The sequence below is a fragment of the Vanellus vanellus genome (genome assembly GCF_965231255.1).
Source record: "Vanellus vanellus genome assembly, chromosome: 1".
Classification (NCBI taxonomy): domain Eukaryota; kingdom Metazoa; phylum Chordata; class Aves; order Charadriiformes; family Charadriidae; genus Vanellus; species Vanellus vanellus.
In genome coordinates this window covers 147628811-147648507 of record NC_138905.1, presented here as the reverse complement: position 1 = coordinate 147648507, position 19697 = coordinate 147628811, and the positions used below count along the sequence as shown (strand labels likewise).

Here is a 19697-nt window from a genome sequence, read left to right as displayed (position 1 = left end):
TTTTCCTGTTTTTTTTTTCTATTAAGTCATGCTTCAGTATTTCAGGGCAATTGAAGTAGTTGGACTTGAATACCGATCACTAAAGAAACTATTTGTTGAATGGACTGCAAAATTTGTCTAAGACTAAAAATGGGGTGATACTTGACCTAGTGGATTGTTTGAGTGCGCATTTTTAGTTTGTGAAAGATGTTTTGAGTCCTTTCCGCCCACTCAGGTCAGCCTCCTTTTTACATAGGAGGACCTGTTAAAATGGTCATTGATCATTGATAACACTGTGTAATTCAAAAACAATTTATCTGACTTAAGCGAGCACACAGAATTGGTATGGCATGGAAGCGATAACTACTGTCAGGTGTTGATGAGTGTTCTGTATTCAGGAGAAAGTGTACACGGTTCAATCACACTCCAGGCCTTTCCATCCTCCTCCCCGCCGGCTTTTGGGTATGAATGCACTCCTGCCATGACACTGCAAATCCTCTTCTGGTGCCAGTGCAAAAGTTCCTCACAGGTGACCTTCTCCAAGACAGAGATTTTCTCTGTGCCATACTAAATTTGTGACAAACCTTTCCCAAAGCTAAAGGTTCCCAAACCTTTAGCTCTTGAATTAGTTTAAAAAAGAAAAGAAGAAAAAAAAGAAAGAAGCCAAGACAAAAGCCTCATGCCCCACACTTGCTGCATAAATTCAGGTACACAATTAATGTAGTGTCTGTTTCCTGAAAAAGACTGGATAAGAAACTAGCATTTAATGCAATCTACCTGGGTGAATGGATTTACTTTGTAAGATATCAGACTGAAGATTATCCATTTTTAATGGTCATTTGAAAATCAGCTCCATTCATAATGTTCTTTGTGTTAGGGATATCAAGTAAAACAAGCTTTCAAGTGGGGCTGAAGCCATTTCTGCTGATGTTTGTTACATCTGTACAACTGAGAATGGTATACAGAGTTTTGTTAAGTTTTCGAGAGATAGTCCAAAATGACTGAAAGTATCTTAAGTTCACACTATAGGTAAATGCAGAGAATGTTCCTTATAAGATTCTTTATGAGGTCTTAATTTTGTGGAATTACTTACCACTCCATCAGCCATATTTCCTGATAGTTTTTTAAAGAATGTTTTTTTCCATCCCATGTCCTTCAATGATGAATTGTCCACAGAAAAACGTGCACAGATTTCTTGGGATCAACAAACTCTTAATGACGTGTCTGAAATTATTTGTGGTTTAGATAATTATTATTGTTTTGGATCAGGCTTAAATAGCCAATGATCAATCTGCAAATATAATCCTTTCCTTTCAGGCCTTACCTACAGATGTCAAAGCGCTCTTGCACGGTACCTAAGGTTACCCTGCCTCCTTCTCCGACTGTTCATTGTGCCGATGTGTAGTAACAGACGCTTGGTTTCTCCGTAGGCTTACCATCAACGCTGAGTGCCAGCTGCAGCTGCACAATTTCCCAATGGATGAGCACTCGTGTCCTCTGATATTCTCTAGCTGTAAGTACTGCTTTGATGCCTAACTGTTGTATACGACTAGTATGCAGAGGCAGGAGTTTAATTCTGATCTCTGTCGGGTTGTTCAACTGTTCCACAGCAGGTGTAGGCAGTTCAGGTTTGCTTAGATATTCAGGGGATTTTTGTTTTCCTCTCTAACACGCCTGGGCAATGGACTTATGCCATGAAGTTTTCTGTAGATTCACCCTGTTCTTTTTTGCCAAACGCCTCCTTTTTAGTTGATACTATAGTCACACTTTCAGCAGGAGGAGATATTCATACCAGCCTGTGCTATGTTAATCTATGAAATCATGACATGCAAATGAGATTAGAAATTGCAGTTTTCTTGTGGAGGTGCACAGCTCAGGGACAAGCTCAGCAATCTCTGAACATTTGAGTTTATAGCAAGTAGCATGGCAATGCATTTCTGTTCCATAATAAAAACAAATGGTGTAACTACTGTAAAACTCTCTCCTTTTATTGCTCGGCTTTTCCGATAATTGTATTGTGTGTAGTGTTGTTGGTATATTAGGTATATAAATACCTAATAGGCAAACCAAATGCATTGGTGAAATGGATGGAAAAACAAAATTCAGGTGAGTTAATCTTGAGGTCCAATACTACCGTGAGGAAAAGTTATCTTCATGCTGACTCATTTGAAAAAGCTTAAGAGCTGTCTGCCCGTGGGTACATCTGCACAGGTTTGTAATCCAAAGTCACACAAAGCAAATGTTTTACAAACATGTTTAAAAGGGTCTCCACTAAAGAGTTTTCTTTTGATAAACTCCAAGACTCGGGATCTGTGTTCTCCAAAAGTGAATGGGAAATGTAATGTTTTGTCTTTCTATTTAGAAAACAGCATTTTCTCCATCATCTCTTAAAAAGTGATGAAAGAATGACACAATTTAATGTCTTGATAATACATATGCTCTTGTGATAGGAGGGTATTGATTTCCATTAACGAATAGTACACAAATGGTAATTCTCAATCGGGAACTGGATTTGCATTTCAGCTGATCCAGGGTGTATTCTTCTTTGTCCCCAGGAAAACGTTTTAAAAATATCTGCCAGTGTAAACATCTCCCTTTCCCCCAAAACGTTATCACTACATTGCCATTTTTTATGATCTATGTATATAAATGAGCCTGGGCAAAAACAGAAGTGTGTTTAATTCAGATGTGTGGAATATATGCATAGTCAACTGAACAGGAGGCAGATCACTCCTGAATGAGCTTTCCTTGCTAATGAGCGCTTGTCACTTGTCACACACCTCACCTACCTTTAGTTCCTGCATAAAGCTACTCTTACCTTGTGGCAATCTACTGCTGATTTGTTGCGCTACGGGGAAAGGAGTGTGCGATCTTAAAAATTAAATCCCAGTCCAGAGATACTAATTAAACCTACCATATAAATTTGATAGGTCCTGCGATAGCAATATCCAAAGAAGGTGAACTCTAATAGACAGGGAAGTCGCTTCAAACCTTGCGTCCCCTAATAGCTAGACAGTTGCTGAATGCAAGTAAGTTGTGCTCTGTGTTTTTTATTTAAAGAGAGGAAATACCAGTGTGAACTTCAGGAGGCTCTGCTCCAAGGCAGAGCTTCAAATATACTTTGATTTGCAGAGGTTCCTCCTAATTGAGATCTATGAGCTTGGAGCCCTTCTGGCCTTGAAAACATAAAAATATATGACCGTAATACATGTACTACCATCTATGGAGATTACATAGGATCAAGGAGAAGCTGAATGTTGTCAGAGTTGCTATGTGCGTTCTTTCTAGTTTCTCGCCAGATGGAAAAACTCATGCAGAAATATTAAACTAATACCAATCTTTTTGGTCATGTTGATAACAAGAGTGTATTTCTTTAGGTTCACACTGAATTGTGTCCTTTTCTTTGAACACTTTTAGCACTACTATTATCATAACAGTCGGACATCTCCTGTGTGATTTGCTTGTTTCATAACTCAGTTGTATTTTCAGTGCTGCGTACATTCATAGCAGTCTCAAGATACATGACGCTCAGTGGGACTGACAAAGTGAATGACTGATTGAGTGCCTGAATGATTTATTACCGCCTGCTATGACAAGTTTCTGAGGGGACAAGCTGATTACTGATTCCAAGATGTGTATCTTTGAATAAAATAAAATGGTTGTAGAATTCACAGCACAGCTCCGTGTCCCTCTGCATCCCTTTCATTTGTCCCCCAGCACACAGGCAAATTCTCACAGTTTCCACTGCAGGGAAGCACAAAAAAAAAGCACAAGTTTTGGACAATATTCCCTACATCTCTACACACACATGGACAAGGTTAATATTTGAAATTCCTTACTTTTTGTATAAATTCCCCTTGATATTTCAGAAAAGGGAAACTAATCTCAAATCGTTTGTGGAGTATTTTCCTCTACTGCCAACTAATTCACACCCTGTTGTTGCTCCGAGGACAACTGATATTCCTTAGGTGGGAATACTGAGCTCTGCTTGGTCTGGTTGCCAGCATGAATAAGGAGAAAACAGCAGCTTACGAACAAGAGACCATCTCAGTCTGCTAACAGTGGTCAGTGGTTACTGAAACTACCTGCCCCTTCCTGTGGAAAACCTTGTTCAAGAACAGCTCCTGGAGCTCTCCAGTCTCCTTTATAGGAATTAGAAAGCATTGAAATATTTTGAAAACTCTTTATTGTCTGTGCAAGTTTTGCATGTGCTTCAGGTGATGTGATGAGATGAATCCTCTGGCAAATTAGGGCATGCGGGAGGTTTGTGCATGTTGTTACAGTCCTTACACAGATGCGCGCTTAGCACACTGCTTACATGACACGTTGAGCCCAATGGCATAACGCGGGGCTGCTATGCAACGTGACAGCTATTTCCCGCTCCGTGTGCCAGATTGGCGTGATCAACCCCATGCGGCAAGCGGGATTCTTTAATACAGAGATGCTACAACACTGGCATGAATGCCAGTGCATGGTATGAATGTGTATTTCCCTGTGAATGTGAAAAGTCAGCATTGTGACTTTATCCTGGTATAGCAATCTTTGACAGATTTTGCACTATATGATCACACTTTCCTCATATGTTTTTAAAGGACTATATACTACTGCATGAAAGTATTCTGTCAGTGTGGTTCTTCATTTGGGTTAGTTTATCCTCCTGAGCCAAGGGAGGCTGCTGTGCTACTTTTGGTACTCAAGTAGCTTATTAAACTGCCTTGGTTATCTCTATTCATTGCTGATTTGAGCATTGTGGAAATAACTTAATTTCAGGATTCTGCCATAAGATTTAGTTTATTGCGGTAGTTAGGATTCACATAAACATCAGTAAGGAGGAAGAGATATTCTGTCTGAAGGATGATGTCAGCACAAGAATAAACAAATAAGATACAGGCAGCAAAATGCAGGCTGGAAATGAGAAGTTAAGCACAATTAATTGTGGAACTCCTACCATAGGATACTGTGGGAGCTAACATTTTATAAGGATTTGAAAGTTTTGGACAAATCATTGGAAGAAAAATGCATTAGTAGCTATTAAGCATAACGAGATCACTCTGTACTAATGGCTACTAATTTTTTTTTATGGTGAGGGAGTGAGAGTGTTTCGGATGAAATGCAAAGCAAAATTAAAACTAGAGTTGATTACAAAGAGCACCAGTCTATTTCTTTAGAAGATCCTGGTTCCCCACAGCGTCCAGTGTCCGTATGGTTAAGCTACTTGAAGGAACTCTTTTCCATTAGAGTTGCCACGTGGCTGGTTTCCAGCTGGCCTACGTGGTTTTGGTTTTCCTTTGTCAGTCACTGGTGGGACTGTTGAATATTCTGGATTTTCTTAATTTGGGAGGACTAGGCGCACTGCAGAATAACGTGAGCATGTTTGCACCCGCACCTGCACACAGTTAATTGTTCAAGTGCTCTTTTTTCAGTCCAGCACAAACCTTCACCTCCTCTCCCCATCCACGTGCTCAAGACTAACTTAAATTCATGACACTCCTTCAGGCAACAGCATATGACAGCCATACCAAAATGAAGCTGACAAACCCATTACACCTTGTTTAGAGCATCTGGTCGACTAACTTATTCATTATGTACAAGGCGCTTTATTGTGGGAATCTGTGCTAGCTGCATACCTGAGGTCTGAAACAATCTGTAAGGCCGTGCTTCAGGCTCCGCCAGATGCAGTAATATTGAGCTGCAGTGCAAGATGCGAGAATAAAAATAATAAGACTGAATGGATTAATGGGTTTTCATTGCTTTGTTTTTTCTTGCTGCTATTCTGATCAAACTGCAGAAACTATTGATCATTTTAAAAAAGCACCTTAGATTTAGGCAATAGAATTAATGACATTTTTGTAGGCAATTGCTGATCTTTTCCTAAGTGAGAGGATCTACAGTGTCTCAAGTTGCCCTGGAGGATTGCTGCAAGACAAGAAAAGGTGGGCATGCCAGGAATGCCATTCCTACTGCGGACAGAAAAGGTTCACACACAGGTTCACACATGAACATTTCAAGTGTTTTCAATTTAGTTGAAAATAGGGGAAAGCAAAATTTCCAGCTATTGATTATCCAGGTTTCTCAGTCGGGTCTTAAATCATGTACTTGTAGCCTTCTAAAAGTTCAAGTATTTTCTTAAGTGGTGTACAAAAGCATGTGAAGTATTGCAGATAAAAAGTAAGGAAATGTGAAATGTATTTTTTAAAAAAATCATCCAAATCTAACATAGCGCTTGAAAGAGATCCCATCTTTCTAAATACAAATTCAGCTCAATCAAATGCTACCCCTTTGAACATGAAACCTCTTATGGATATGCAATCAGTACTTTGAGTCTCATATCATTAATTTTCTAACAGAAGTAGCTGTCATCACCAATTTTAATATGTTTCTTTATTATTCTTCCTAGCCTAGAAAAGCAAATGCCAGTTTTGCGGAATGAGCTCTGCTTTGTTTCATCTCATGTATCATCAGCACAATCATTAATAAAGTCTCAGGGCAGAACTGTACTCCTGGTGAAGAACAGGCCAGAAGGAACGCAGCTTAATGTTCATATCTCAAGAGGAGTTTCATTACAGATGCTGGGAAGGCATTGCAATGTGCAGAAAGAGCTTTAATCCACATCTGAACTTCCCATCTGTTCTGTCTGTAATGGGCTGAACCAGATCATGGGGCATCAATGGAATTCTTGATTCAGGTTTTGTGACAAGCATATTTTAGCTATTGTGGCTTTTTCCTCTTCTAGGAAGGTAGAAATTAAGGTACCGGGACGCGTTCATCTTTCTCTTCAGAAGGCTGTATTTTTCAGAGAATAGTCAATATAAAGAGATCTTACAGAGGGGAAAAAAGATATGTATTTATGGAAAATTTGACCTTTGAAAGTTTCCTCCCAAACCCTGTATTTAGCATATGACTTGCGTTATGTATGACAATTCATGAATACAATACGTGAAGCATATCTGTGATAAATCCCTCCTCCCACTCATCTGCTAATCCCTCTCATACAGTCTTTTCCGTATCTTCTTATTTCTGTTGCACTCTTTCAAACTTTACTCTTTTCATTATGCATTTTTTCAAATAGATTGGCTGGTGTGCAAGGCAGCATTCAAAGACAATTGGACTATTCCAAAGATTTATGAAGAGTGCATGTTTCTGTAGAGATCTTCTTTGTTTTTGTTAACCTTTAAGCATTAATGTTTCTAAGCATTTTTTTACTGAGGTACCTACAATGACACCTGGATATAGTGAATTTGAAATATGTTATAATCTTATGCGAGTAGTTTCATTTCTTCCTTCCAATAGTCATTCTGAGTGTAATCTACTACTGCATTTCTCAGTTGTTAACTCGCCTTAGGTTTCCCTAAAATTCCCTGCAGGTAATTCTTTTTTATCTAACATAAATAATGTATTGTTTCTTAGAGAATCAACTATTTAGCTAATTCCTTGACTACTCACCACTGGCTAATTCACTATTACTTTTCTGTGCGTGACTCAATACATTTCTCAATACGTAAGAGACACTGCGTTAAATGTCTTTTAGATTTTTAAGACTCTATTTTATAGCCAAGCTAAGACTCATAAAGTTTTTACATGTTGGTTTGCATTGGAAGTTCTGCTAATTTTTATCTAATTGCTCCAATAGGATGTAATATATGTATACCAAATTGGTCAAATTCATCCACGTTATAAGTGTATCACTGTAAAGTTGCACTTTCTAAACCTATTTTATGGTAGATTCATGCCAAAGTAGTGCATATTGTAAGTATGAGTGTGGCTCTAGTCTTTCTGTTAGTCTTCTGTCTCATTGCTCGAGGTATATCAGAGACACCTTTCTAAACATTACAGCTATATGGTTCAATGCTGGTTCCGAATTTATACAATATGTTGTGGTACAATATTAACAGACTTAAAATAGTCTGTTCTTAGATCTGACGGCCACCAATACACAAATTATCTCTGTTTCATAGAAAAAGCAGCGAAACTTCCCTGAGGTTGAGGCTTGTTGATTGATTCCCTGATGATCAGGGAGAGTTGATGGCAGTGATTAATTCATGTATTAACCCTTGCTCTTCTATTTCTCACAGAGAGTGAAGGTTTTGTCCTAGTAGCAGACCAAAAGTCTCTCTCCTTTTATAGTGACTCTTCAGATTTTTCTCTATGAGATTGAAGGCTCCTCTGGAGAGGCAGCAGCTGCCATTACTTCCAGCAAGAACGAGACCCTAGAGTACAATTACAGCAAGTGCTAATTGGCAAAGCCTAACATGCTTAGCTCATGATATCTTGGGTCCAGCAAACTCTTCCTGAGGCTTTCTGGATTGATGGTAGGCTATTCCAGGAACCTGGCATCTACCCCAGTTTTGCAGTGGTCTTCCAAGGATCCTTGGTGTCTCCATTCACCCTGAACGGTTGCCCGAGGAAGTTGGGAAGCCCATGTCACGGCACAAACTCTTTAGGCAATCAGCTGCAGAGCCAAAAAAATGTTCATTTTCCAGTATCTGACGATTAGGATAGGTAACTGTTTTTCAGGGATAGGACCCCCCAGTTCTGACTTATGTTTAAACAAGAACACTAGAAGTCTCAAAAATCCCAAGTGCAGTCTAGCTTCTCAAAGCAACGAGTGTTATTTTTCTAAATTTTCTATTAGTAAGATTAATAAAAAGTATCAAAAACAATCTTAGAAAAGACAAAACCTGCCTGCGAGCCATTTTTTTTTTCTGTTTTGGCAAGAATATCTGTAGCTGACTAAGTTATGCTTATGGTGTCAAGAGAAAATAAGAGAAAATGCTGAAGCAAGGCAGGTGGCTGGCTGCATGTCTGACAGCTGAATGTATCAGCAAAAGGCCCTGGAGTGTCTGCCATGTGACAATCATTGTTAATTCCCATGATTTTATCACAGATCTCATGATACTGGGTGTTTACTTGAAGCCAAAATCCCTTTAAGCCTGTTATCACGTGCCAATGTGAGCTTTTTCTTTCTAACAAACGTTTGACAGCGTGACACAAATGCACCACAGGCAGGAAGAAAATAACTTTCTCCCTCAAATGTAACACCCATTATATACTACTTATTTATGTTATTATTATTTGCTTATTTAGGTCTGTGATAATTGGTTTGCAAAGGAATCTGATCTTTATAGAAAGCCTGGTCCATGACTTGTAAATGGCTGGCAGCCCCGAGTTTGTAACTTCTGACAAGCTCATCTCGGTGATATAAAGAGCATCAGGAGACAGTCATAGTCCTTTACATCGTATTTTTTAGCATGAGAAGCAATGACTGATCTTAGCACTCTGTAACAACTGCATCACAAGACAATGTGGGGACGCTCTGTAATAGAAATCTTTGCTCTCTCTCGGTTAGGGAGTCATAGCACTCCATTGAATAAGTAAAGAATTGTCTGTAAGTAAGATAAAAGTAGCCCTTATGGGTCTTTTATTTAAACATGAGAAAGCAGACTGAATGGCTCACATGGCGTTGCTCTTACAGACAACAGTCAGAAGTGGATCAATAGTCAGCAGTGCCCAAACTCTTAATTCTTAACTCCTCTTTGGGTTATGGGCAGATTTTGATCTTTGGTGATCTTGTTCCTTGAAGAAACTGCCTAAGGCACCTTCCAAGATGCATGCTCCATTGTGTGTGTACAGGTGTTACATCATATGCTTATTTGAGGTGCCTTTCTTTTGGAGTGTTTGTTAGATTTTTACAAATGCTCGTATAACTGCATATGTTTATGCCTTGTAGCCTTCCCTGATGTAACTGAAATGTATATCACAAAATATAGCATAAAACTTGAAAGTGCAAGTCAAGGTAAGCTGCTGCCAGGCAATTTAAAAGCTGCAACCGTTCCCTTCTCCTGCCCTTATTTGCACATTTCCAAAGGCAGGAGATGAGCTTGCTTGAACCCAGAAGGTTCAAGTTATTTTAGATCCCTAGTAGAAAATGTGGCATATTTTTAAAGAAACAAAGAGCACGCAGTTTTCTAATTACTTTAGTTGTTGTAATGGGTAGATTTAAAAAAAGAAAAATAAAAAAAATTGATTGCATTATTGTTTTCCATGGCCACCTCAACGGCCACAGTAAAAGTTACACTAACATCTCCAAACTGTGAGAACTGTGTGCTTGAACTCACTGTTGTCTTAAGAGAAATGAAGAATCACCGCAGAATTGTTTCCAAGTACAGAGAAACTGTTTGGCACTTTGACAACCAAGAAGTAGTGAACAGGTGTCAGAACCAGAACAAATACCAACTAAAATCGCGGAGGAGGAGGAGAGAAAAGGAGAACGAGGAGAGACCAGAATTGTCAAGGTCAGCCAGATAACCTGCAGTACGCCACAGAAATTTAACAAAAGCTGTGACTGGTGACTCTCAGATTAGACGCATCTTGGCCAGAGCCCAGTCGATGCTTGTTACTTTTGCTGGGTTTGACAGCCCAATGATAACGAGGTTAGCGGAAGCCATCAAAGGTTTACTTGTAACGGACTCAAAAACCAGGATGAAAACATCACCTCCTCAACTTAGTAGCCTTGTCTTGTCAATGTTATTTACCTTAGTGCAGCCTGGGCAAACGAGGCAGCCTGGAAACACCAAAACTTGCCATGAGGAAAGGCCCCTCCCTTTTCTCGCTTCTGCTTCTGCAAAATTAAAGGAAAAAACAACACCATACCCCGAGCACCCACGGAGCTAAGAAAGGGAGGGAAGGAAAGCAGTTGTGCAACTTTGAATGCTGTTTTGTTCCCAGCGCTAGAGGATAATCAGGGAAATGTCATGTGTATCTGCTCCCGTTAGAGGGATGCTGCTGAGGTCTGCCTGGTTGGATCCCCTGCTATGAAGGGCAGGTCTGTCTCCTTAAAAGGCGATCAGCGTTGTGTAACGGGCATGCTGTATGACAGATAACAACACTTTAATCCTGTTTCATGGTTGGGTAGCATATATGTCTGTCAAAACAAAATACGCTGGGATTATGTCTCTTACTGTCAGATAACCCCTCAGACAGACAAACAAACGAGTGATAAGATTTAGATGGGAGAAAGCAGAAACACAAATTGAGACGCCACGTTTAATTTTAACTTAATTTTTAAATAAGTATTTTTATATTCTCCTATACGATGTAGATTTTCAGTTTATTTTTCTTTATGAAACACTGCAGTTTTATATATCTAAACACAGAGCTGTGCAATGGAAAATAAGTTATGTTTTGGTTAGCCATGCATATTATAAAGTAATATTTTTTTTTCCCTAATTTTTTTGATAATGTGCCTTTTGTCAGTTTTACCACTAATCTGTTATATAATCTCAGGAAAAACCTTTCCATCAGTCATAAGAAAGAAAACATAGGGAGGCATGTAAATTAAACAAAAGGTACACGCTATTCTGGGGCAATTGGCCAAATCAGAGAGCTTGTGCAGAAGACACTGAGGATCCTTTCTACCTCCTACCTGAGTTTCTTTCCTGGGGAAACCTAGGCAGTATGGGGAGGGCTGTTATGTGCGACTTCATTATGTCCTGATGGGGGGTAGGAGCATCTAGGAGATCAGAAGTTCTCCTGGCTCCACTAGTTGTGATGCAACCTTAATCAGACCTTGTGTTTCATATTGTCTGTTGTTTTTGCTGCGACTGGCACTGATGTCTTTTGGTAAACACTGGTGAGCAAGGCCAGATGCACCTGTGTCTGCTTGGTCAGCCCTGAGTGCATCAGTTCAGGGAACGTCCCAGTTAATGTCTGTGTTTTCACTCTGGCAGCCTGATTTGGCATCTGTGTTTCTTCTCTTTGGAAAAGTACCACCAGTGAAAACCCAAGAGCCTCATAAAAACAAATCTGATTATCAGGAAGTGGAATGAATCGCAGTTCACAGGATTTAGGTCCTTCATCAATATCTTTCTATTTTCATCCTTAGCAACACAGGTTACTAGAAAACCACATCAGAGCTGTTCCATGCTTGACATGGGCCTTTTATGCAACTAAAAGATGAACTAAATTCATGGTCTGTGTCTCTAATCTCAAGGTATTCCATACTATGCCTCAGGATATATTAAAGCCATCTAAATTTCTACTTGAAACAGTTGCTTGATTAGAACAGAAGAAAATCATGTGTGTGAAAGGCTGATATGAAGTTAGTCCTTCATTTGTAGATGAACATCTTAGAAAAGGACATCCGTCCTGATCTCACCATCTTCTGCTCCAGTTTTGTCCTCAGTAAAAACACAAGCAACATAAGTGTAACAACAACAAGCTTTCCAAAAGAATCACAGAATCACAGAATGATGGGGGTTGGAAGGGACCTCTGGAGATCATCTAATCCAACCCCCCTACCAAAGCAGGTTCACCTAGAGTGGGTTGCACAGGATAGCATCCAGGTGGGTTTTGAATGTCTCCGCAGTCGGAGACCACCTCTCTGGGCAGCCTGTTCCAGTGCTCTGCCACCGTCAAAGTAAAGAAGTCCCTCCTCATGTTTAGATGGAACTTGCTATGTTTAAGTTTGTGCCCGTTACCTCTTGTCCTATCACTAGGCACCACTGAAAAAAGACTGTTCCCATCCCCCTGGCACCCTCCCTTTAAGTATTTATACACATTAAAAAGATCCCCCCTCAGTCTTCTTTTTTCTAGACTAAAAAGACCCAAGTCCCTCAGCCTTTCCTCGTAAGAAAGATGCTCCAATCCCCTAATCATCCTTGTAGCTCTTTGCTGGACCCTCTCCAGCAGATCCCTGTCTTTCTTGAACTGGGGAGCCCAGAACTGGACACAGGAGTCCAGATGTGGCATCACCAGTGCAGAGTAGAGGGGGAGGATGACCTCCCTTGACCTGCTGGCCACACTCTTCTTGATGCACCCCAGGATGCCATTGGCCTTCTTGGCCACCAGGAACAATACTGGCTCATGGTCATCCTGTTGTCCACCAGGACTCCCAGGTCCCTTACCACAGAGCTGCTCTCCAGGAGGTCAGCCCCCAACCTGTACTGCTGCATGGGGTTATTCCTCTCCAGATGCAGTACCCTACACTTGCCCTTATTGAATTTCATTAGGTTCCTCTTTGCTCAGCTCTCCAGCCTGTCCAGGTCACACTGAATGGTGGCACAGCCTTCCAGTGTGTCTGCCACCCCTCCCAGTTTTGTGTCATCAGCAAACTTGTTGATGGTACACTCTATCCCTTCATCCAGGTCATTGATTAATATATTGAACAGGTCTGGACCCAGTGCTGGCCCCTGAGGGACACCACTTGTTACTGACCTCCAACTAGACTCTGCACCACTAACCACAACCCTCTGAGCTCTGTCAGCCACTGTTCAATCCACCGCACTGTCCATCCATTTAACCCACACTTCCTAAGCTTGCCTGTGAGGATGATGTGGGAGATGGTGACAAAAGCCTTGCTGAAGTCAAGGTAGACAACATCCACTGCCCTCCCATCATCCACCCATCCAGTCATGCCAACATAGAAGGCTATCAGATTAGTCAGACATGACTTCCCCTTCGTGAATCCATGTTGAATACTCCTGATATCTCTGAATCTCTGTTCTCTCTCTCTCTCTCATAGGCATGCATCCTTCTGCACACGTTCACTCGCTTACAGACACACCTAGAAGAAAGAGAAAAGATGAGAAAAAAAGTATATTATAGCTTTCAATCTTTTCATTACTGACAGGTGCTCAGATACTAAGGCAACAAACAATATGCAAGAAGCTTCATAGAGTTAAACAGGATGAAGCAAAAAGAAGAACAAATACTACTGTGAATCCTCTGAAATGGACAGACTGACTGTCCTTTAACTTTTCTTAATGGCATATATGTCAAATATTTAGTTACGGCCTTGAGGCACTCTGATGCTGCTATGCTTAAGAGTCTTCCCTTTATCTACATTAACTGAGTTGACATTTGAATGCACATCTCCCATAATTGTGCTTTAAAAAAAAATGTTAATATTCTAGTCTTCATTGGTAGCAACGGTATACTCTGTATATCTCATGCCATTTGAACTAATGAAGGCTGAATATCCGAGCTGACGAAGAATTTTCAAGGAAAACTTTTTTTTTTTTTTTTCCTTTGGAAAAGGGTTATACCTGTGGAATGTAAACTTGTCTTTTTGAGGAATATACGTTTTAACTTTGTGAAAGATTTTAGGAATTTTTGTTCCTCAGCACAAAGAAGTATTCACTCTATAACATCCTGAGGCACCTGAATCTTGAATAGATGATGCTTAGTTTCAAATCTCGTCTTAAAATGGCAGTGGAGAGACTCTCAATATACTGTTTCATGTTGCCTGTAAGTGGCCTGATCACACACTGGCTATTTTACAGTTTTTGAATCGTTTCTGACTCTCTGATTTTTTCACTGCAGAAGGTGAAGTCAGTATGCTTATTGTATTTCAAAATATAGCACCTAAGGGAAAAATAGTAGCTATTTTGCAGTTACTGTGCTTCCTATGCATTTGTCTGAAATGGAGCAAAAATACCACCTCATTTAGGGAAAAAGAAAGGTAACCATTTAGAACAATCAGTGTTTTCCATGTTTTAATTCTGGAAGGTCAGTTGCTCTTCTTAAAAAGAAGAAAAAGTAGCAAGAGGTATTTTCTTCCTGTATTGATTGACTTCAAATGAAGGTACTAGACCAAATGAGCGTGGAGAAATTTGTCTGTGAGTGATGACTTTCAAGAGAAGGGAACTTTGAGGTCTGAATGGTGTATTTGTTCACAGCAGTTGTCTGAAAATCAACACTTCAATAAGACAACATTGCTTGCCTCTGGCAGCCAGAGAAGGCAACCAGAAACTCTTAGATAAACGTCTCTTATGATTAAAAGGAAACTGAGATATCCGAGTGTTTCATAACATGGTATTTCCTTTCTTTCTTTTTGTCCCCAACACCTTTCCCCAAAGTCCATACTTGAAATCTTTAAAGCTTTTCTTGTCTAACCAACACAAGACTGCAGAGAGGAAGATAAAAGGCTGTTCCCAGCAACTTGCAAACCTCAAAGTTGCTTGGGAGATTTGTACTGTAGGTTTCTATTGATTTATGTGCAAAATAAAGCAGCATTTCTTATGCCAAAGCTTAGCAGAATTGGCAGGCAAAAATCCTGGTCTGTGGTAGTATCAGATTTCAAAAGTTAAGGAAGCTGAGACTAGTCACTGCCTGTATGGGAGGCAGGAAAACTGAGGTGTCCCTGGGATTCCAAAATGACAGTCACACTTTGATTTATCATCACATTCACTGTGATTGGTTACAGGCACCAAAAGTTGGCTTCCCGCTAGTGTCTCACATCATGGTAGTAATCTTTAATGTTTAATTACTGTACTGAAGGGCATAGTGGAGTACTGTGACAATGGTCATTAGGTGAAGCAGGGGAGGCTCTGACTTAGAAGGAAAAGAAAAATCACCAAGGGCAGTCAAGCATTGGAGCAGGTTGTTCAGGGACATTGTAAAGTCTCTGTCCTTGGAGCTGTTCAAGACACAACTGGATAAAGCCCTGAGACACCTGGTCTGAATTCAGTATCAACCCTACTTTAAGCAGGGGGTCGAACCAGAGACATCCTGACTGACTCTATCATAACATCTTTTCCACATTCAGAACAAGTTTTGTGTTAAAATAATCAATCTTCCTTATAGACCAATTTGTTCATATTCAGAGATAAAAATTGGTGTTTGTAAAAAACATCTCTCCCTGACAATTTTTTAAGAGAATCAACTTTCAGTGTTGGCTTTCTCAGGGAACTCCTCAAAAGGGAGGAAGGGAGGAAAGAATTGAAAATTGTTGCAGCTTCCTCTTCACAGTTTATTTTTCTGAATGTTCTATTAGAAATGGTGATGTTTTTTCTGTATATTTTCATTGTACAATGGTTGTTACCACCAGCAATCACTGGTTTGCAAACAAGGTAAACTTTTGTTGGTCAAGACCTGAGGATTCTTCTAAAGACTAATATAATCAAGCAATATGTTCAAAACTCAAGCAGGAGATAGAATTTATCCTTTTATTTCCCTAGAGCTCTCCCCACTCTGTGCAGATTCCAGGAATTGATTTTCAGGTCCCTGGCATACTGCTGTGAGAGCTTATTTTTCCACCTATTGTCTATCAGCGTTCACACCACAACAGTACACAAAGACACTGACTCCATCAGCCCCTTACGTTCTGCTCAACTTGGACACTAATGCTGGTTTTTATCACAGGTCAGACACATGAGATCTGATTTTCCTCCTCTCTACCACCTAGTCAGTCCTGACAGAATCACCTCCTACTTTTCACAACTTTCTTCAGACACCTCCTAGGTGTCTCTGTCTTCTACAACCCTTTTTTCCTTTTCTCCTTTTTTTTTTTTTTTCACTTTTTCCCATTTTCCTTCTTTCCTCTTCCCTGACTCCCCCTTTCTTTTCTTCACATTTTCCCCTTTTCACTTTTTTCCCTTTCATCCTATTGTCTTTCACCCAAGACTGTCATGACTATTACCTTCCTCCATCTACACGATGCTCCTTTGCATTCCCGCATGGACTAGCTGTGGCCAAAATTCCCTTCCTCAGTTCTGGCAAGAGAAAATCTTCCTTCCAGTTTCTTCCTTCTTTGGCAAGACACAGAAAGGAGTTGAGAATCTGAGCACCACCTGTGAAACCATAAGAGTAACACCTAGAGAGTCTCACCTGCTTGGAAGGCCAGGGTGACTTCTGCATAGGAACAACAAGTCTCAAGTGACATTCATCTGGACAATCACATACAAGAAGGGAGGGAGAATTAAAGAGCTAGGGAAGGAGTCCAGGAACAAGACTAAGAAGATTTATGGACTGGAGAATCTTCTTGTAATGCAGATGTTGACAGAGGGGGAAAATGGATAGTCATGTCTGTTTTTGAAAGGATGGATCCAAAAAATCAATCGGCTAAGGTAAAACCATCAGAGGAACAGAAAACCCAAGAACTATGATGGAATTTCAGGATAAGAAATTTACGGTGACAGGAAGTTTGGAATTAGAAAGTAGAGAGAAGATAAAAAGCTAGTACAGAAAGTAGACCAAGATTTTAATAAACAGAGAAAGAAAATGTGTAATTATTTTACTGTTCAGGACTCAAGCATAAAAAGACATAAACCAGTGCCATATGCATACCTGTCACACAATTCATACAGTTTCTGTGAATTTGTTTTTCTAAATTCTGTTTCATAAGAATCAGTTCAAATAATCAGCTAATCTGAAATTTTTGTCCTTTACTCAGACAAACTGACCACCTTTTGCAGTTCACTGAAAAACCTCAGTACTTAGCTTTCCAATAATTTTCTTGTCATATACTTTTGATTTTTTTTTTTTTCATTTTAATCAGAAATTGGAACAGAAGTGCTGGAATACTGAAAAAAAATATTCTCATAGTATTCCTCCGATAAAGAAGGGCAGGGCATAGCAGAAATTTCTCACTGGAGGTTTTACCTCTGTAGTATTTCTGGAAAATTGTGAAAACTGAATGTGAGACTGAAATATTTTTCAAACAGACATACATGCTTCTCAGTGATGGTCGGAACAAAACCTTTTGAAGTTATGGAAAGAACTCGGTATATAAATACTGTTGTGAACGACTGACTGCAATTCCAAATCTGCTTCATCATTTTCATCTTAACTTCAGTTTAAAACCATTATCCATGGCAGATTTAAAACACTTTTGAAACTGTAGGAAAAGCTAATACCTGTAATAGTTAAAAAGTTTGTAACTACTGTTAAGGAAACAAAGTTATAGAAATCTTTCAAGGAGATTTTTGAATGTGCTTTAAAATAGTATTTAGTTACTTCTTACCTCTCAACTTGGGTGTATAAATTATTACTTTTCCAACTATATAAGGCCTCGAGAACCTGAAGAGGCCTTCATTAACTGATCTAAAGCACTTACATACTACCTTAAAGTGTCAGTATTTTCAAGCTCTTTTTCTCAAGCCATTCTGTCTATAGAACATGTCTTTCCAGTCTTGGAGGCTTTTAAGATGCTGAATATCAAAGTGGTAGAAATTTTATACCTGTCTTATTAAAATTGCAAGAATTAACTTATTCTATACCAGTATTAGTGTGTGCATAGGATATACTGCAATCACAGTTATAGAATAGTAACATATAAAATGAATATTGCTGATCTATCTCAATCAAGAAGGAAAAATGGAAGTTGTTTTAGACAATGCCTTATCTTTAATTTTTAACAAATAATCCATTTAAAGAGATTTTTGTTGGGTTTTTTTGTTTGTTTTTAGTGTAAAGGCTAAAATTGAACAGTTGGAGAAAATTTCCTCATTTAATTGATAAACTTTTCAGGTGATAACTGATGTATAGTAGATTCTGACCTAGACCAGAGTTTGATGTCACTTTTGAGGTCTTTTTTTCTGTTTTCTTAAATTGTGCCTGTTCTTTTGTTCTTATACCATTGTGAATGGCATGTGATCTTATAAAGTAAAAGTACAACAAACCTAAAAAAGACTGAGCAGACATCTAACAAAATGCAAATAAACAAATTGAGTTTTTGTAGGTGATATGACTTGCATATTTAATTTTAGTAAGGATAACTTGGATTTTCTACATATTGTTTTTAAATGTTTTTCTCATGAAAAGAATACTGGAGCATTAAGCTCAGATACATCATTTAACCTTACCGCAAGCTTAGATGACTTAGAGGAGATGGGCAAAAGTGATGAGCTCAGGGAAAGATGCAAGGAATAAACAGCAATTATCATCAAGAAAGCAGAATTTATCTTGACACAAAGGCGACTGAAGGGTGAACTTTGTTTTAGATATACAGCTATACCAGTGGATCATTGGATTGTGGTTGTGTAATACGCCTTCCCTGAGATAATTAGTAGAGACTGATGTCTTCCTTAGCTAGCTAGACCTGCATGGAGGGTGGAGAATTGCATATGCGACTCAGCCCAACGTAAAGTGTAAAAACTGAACAATGAACAAAACATACTTTGAAGAGAACAAAGGGCTTGAGCTGGCTTTAATGCACATATTCCTTCCCAGTGGCTGGGGAATTCCAGCATCATGATGGTGGAGCATATGGAGGCTGGCAATAGAAATCATGTTTAATTGTGATTCAACTGCATATTGCAATTGCTGTATTGTGCTTGTGTCGTCATTTCAGTGCATTGCTGTAGCACTTTGCTAAAGCAAAATCCTGTGTAATGTCAAATGCCTACAAATAAGTAAATCTGATATTAAGCATTAAGCCCTCCTCCTGTGGATTATCTCGAAGAACCTAGCCAGAGACTAACGGGCTCTGGCATCAGGGCAAAAGAAGAGTCTGCTCTAGTGTGCAGGAAGTCAGACAGAAGGCGACCATGGATAAATGGGGAACCCTTGACAGAGCTCAAATGCAAAAGGAATGTACATGGAAAGTGGAAGTAAGAAGAAACTACCTGGGAAGAGAATAGAGACATTGCTGAAGCATGCAGAAATAGGAAAGCCAAAGAGCAGCTAGAGTTGAAACTAGCAAGTGATGCGATAGCAACAGGAAGAGTTGCTACAAGTACGTTGGCAGCAAAAGGAAGACTAAGGCAAATGTGGGCCTGCTGCTCAACAGGGCAACGTTCCTAGTGACAAAGGACATTGAAAAAGTTGAAGTACTCAATGCCCTTTTTCCTCATTTTTGTTTTACTGCTAAGAACTGTTCCCACATCCGCAAGCCGATTGGCAGCACCTGTGGAATAAACTGTGAAAGACAGAACCAGGAAGCACTTACACCAGTTGAATATACACAAATCTATGTTACCAGGTGGAGTGTGTCTGATGGT

At 39.5% G+C, this 19697-nt stretch overlaps 1 protein-coding gene across 1 annotated transcript in view; it reads left to right on the top strand.

The window, feature by feature from the left end:
* GABRG3 (gamma-aminobutyric acid type A receptor subunit gamma3) overlaps positions 1 to 19697 on the top strand; it is a gene marked incomplete at both ends in the record, with an annotated part of 332566 nt that overhangs the window by 176693 nt on the left and 136176 nt on the right. Inside the window, one exon of the mRNA XM_082498342.1 lies at positions 1410 to 1492. Coding sequence (XP_082354468.1) covers positions 1410 to 1492 — 83 coding nt within the window. The remainder of the gene's footprint in view (positions 1 to 1409; positions 1493 to 19697) is intronic.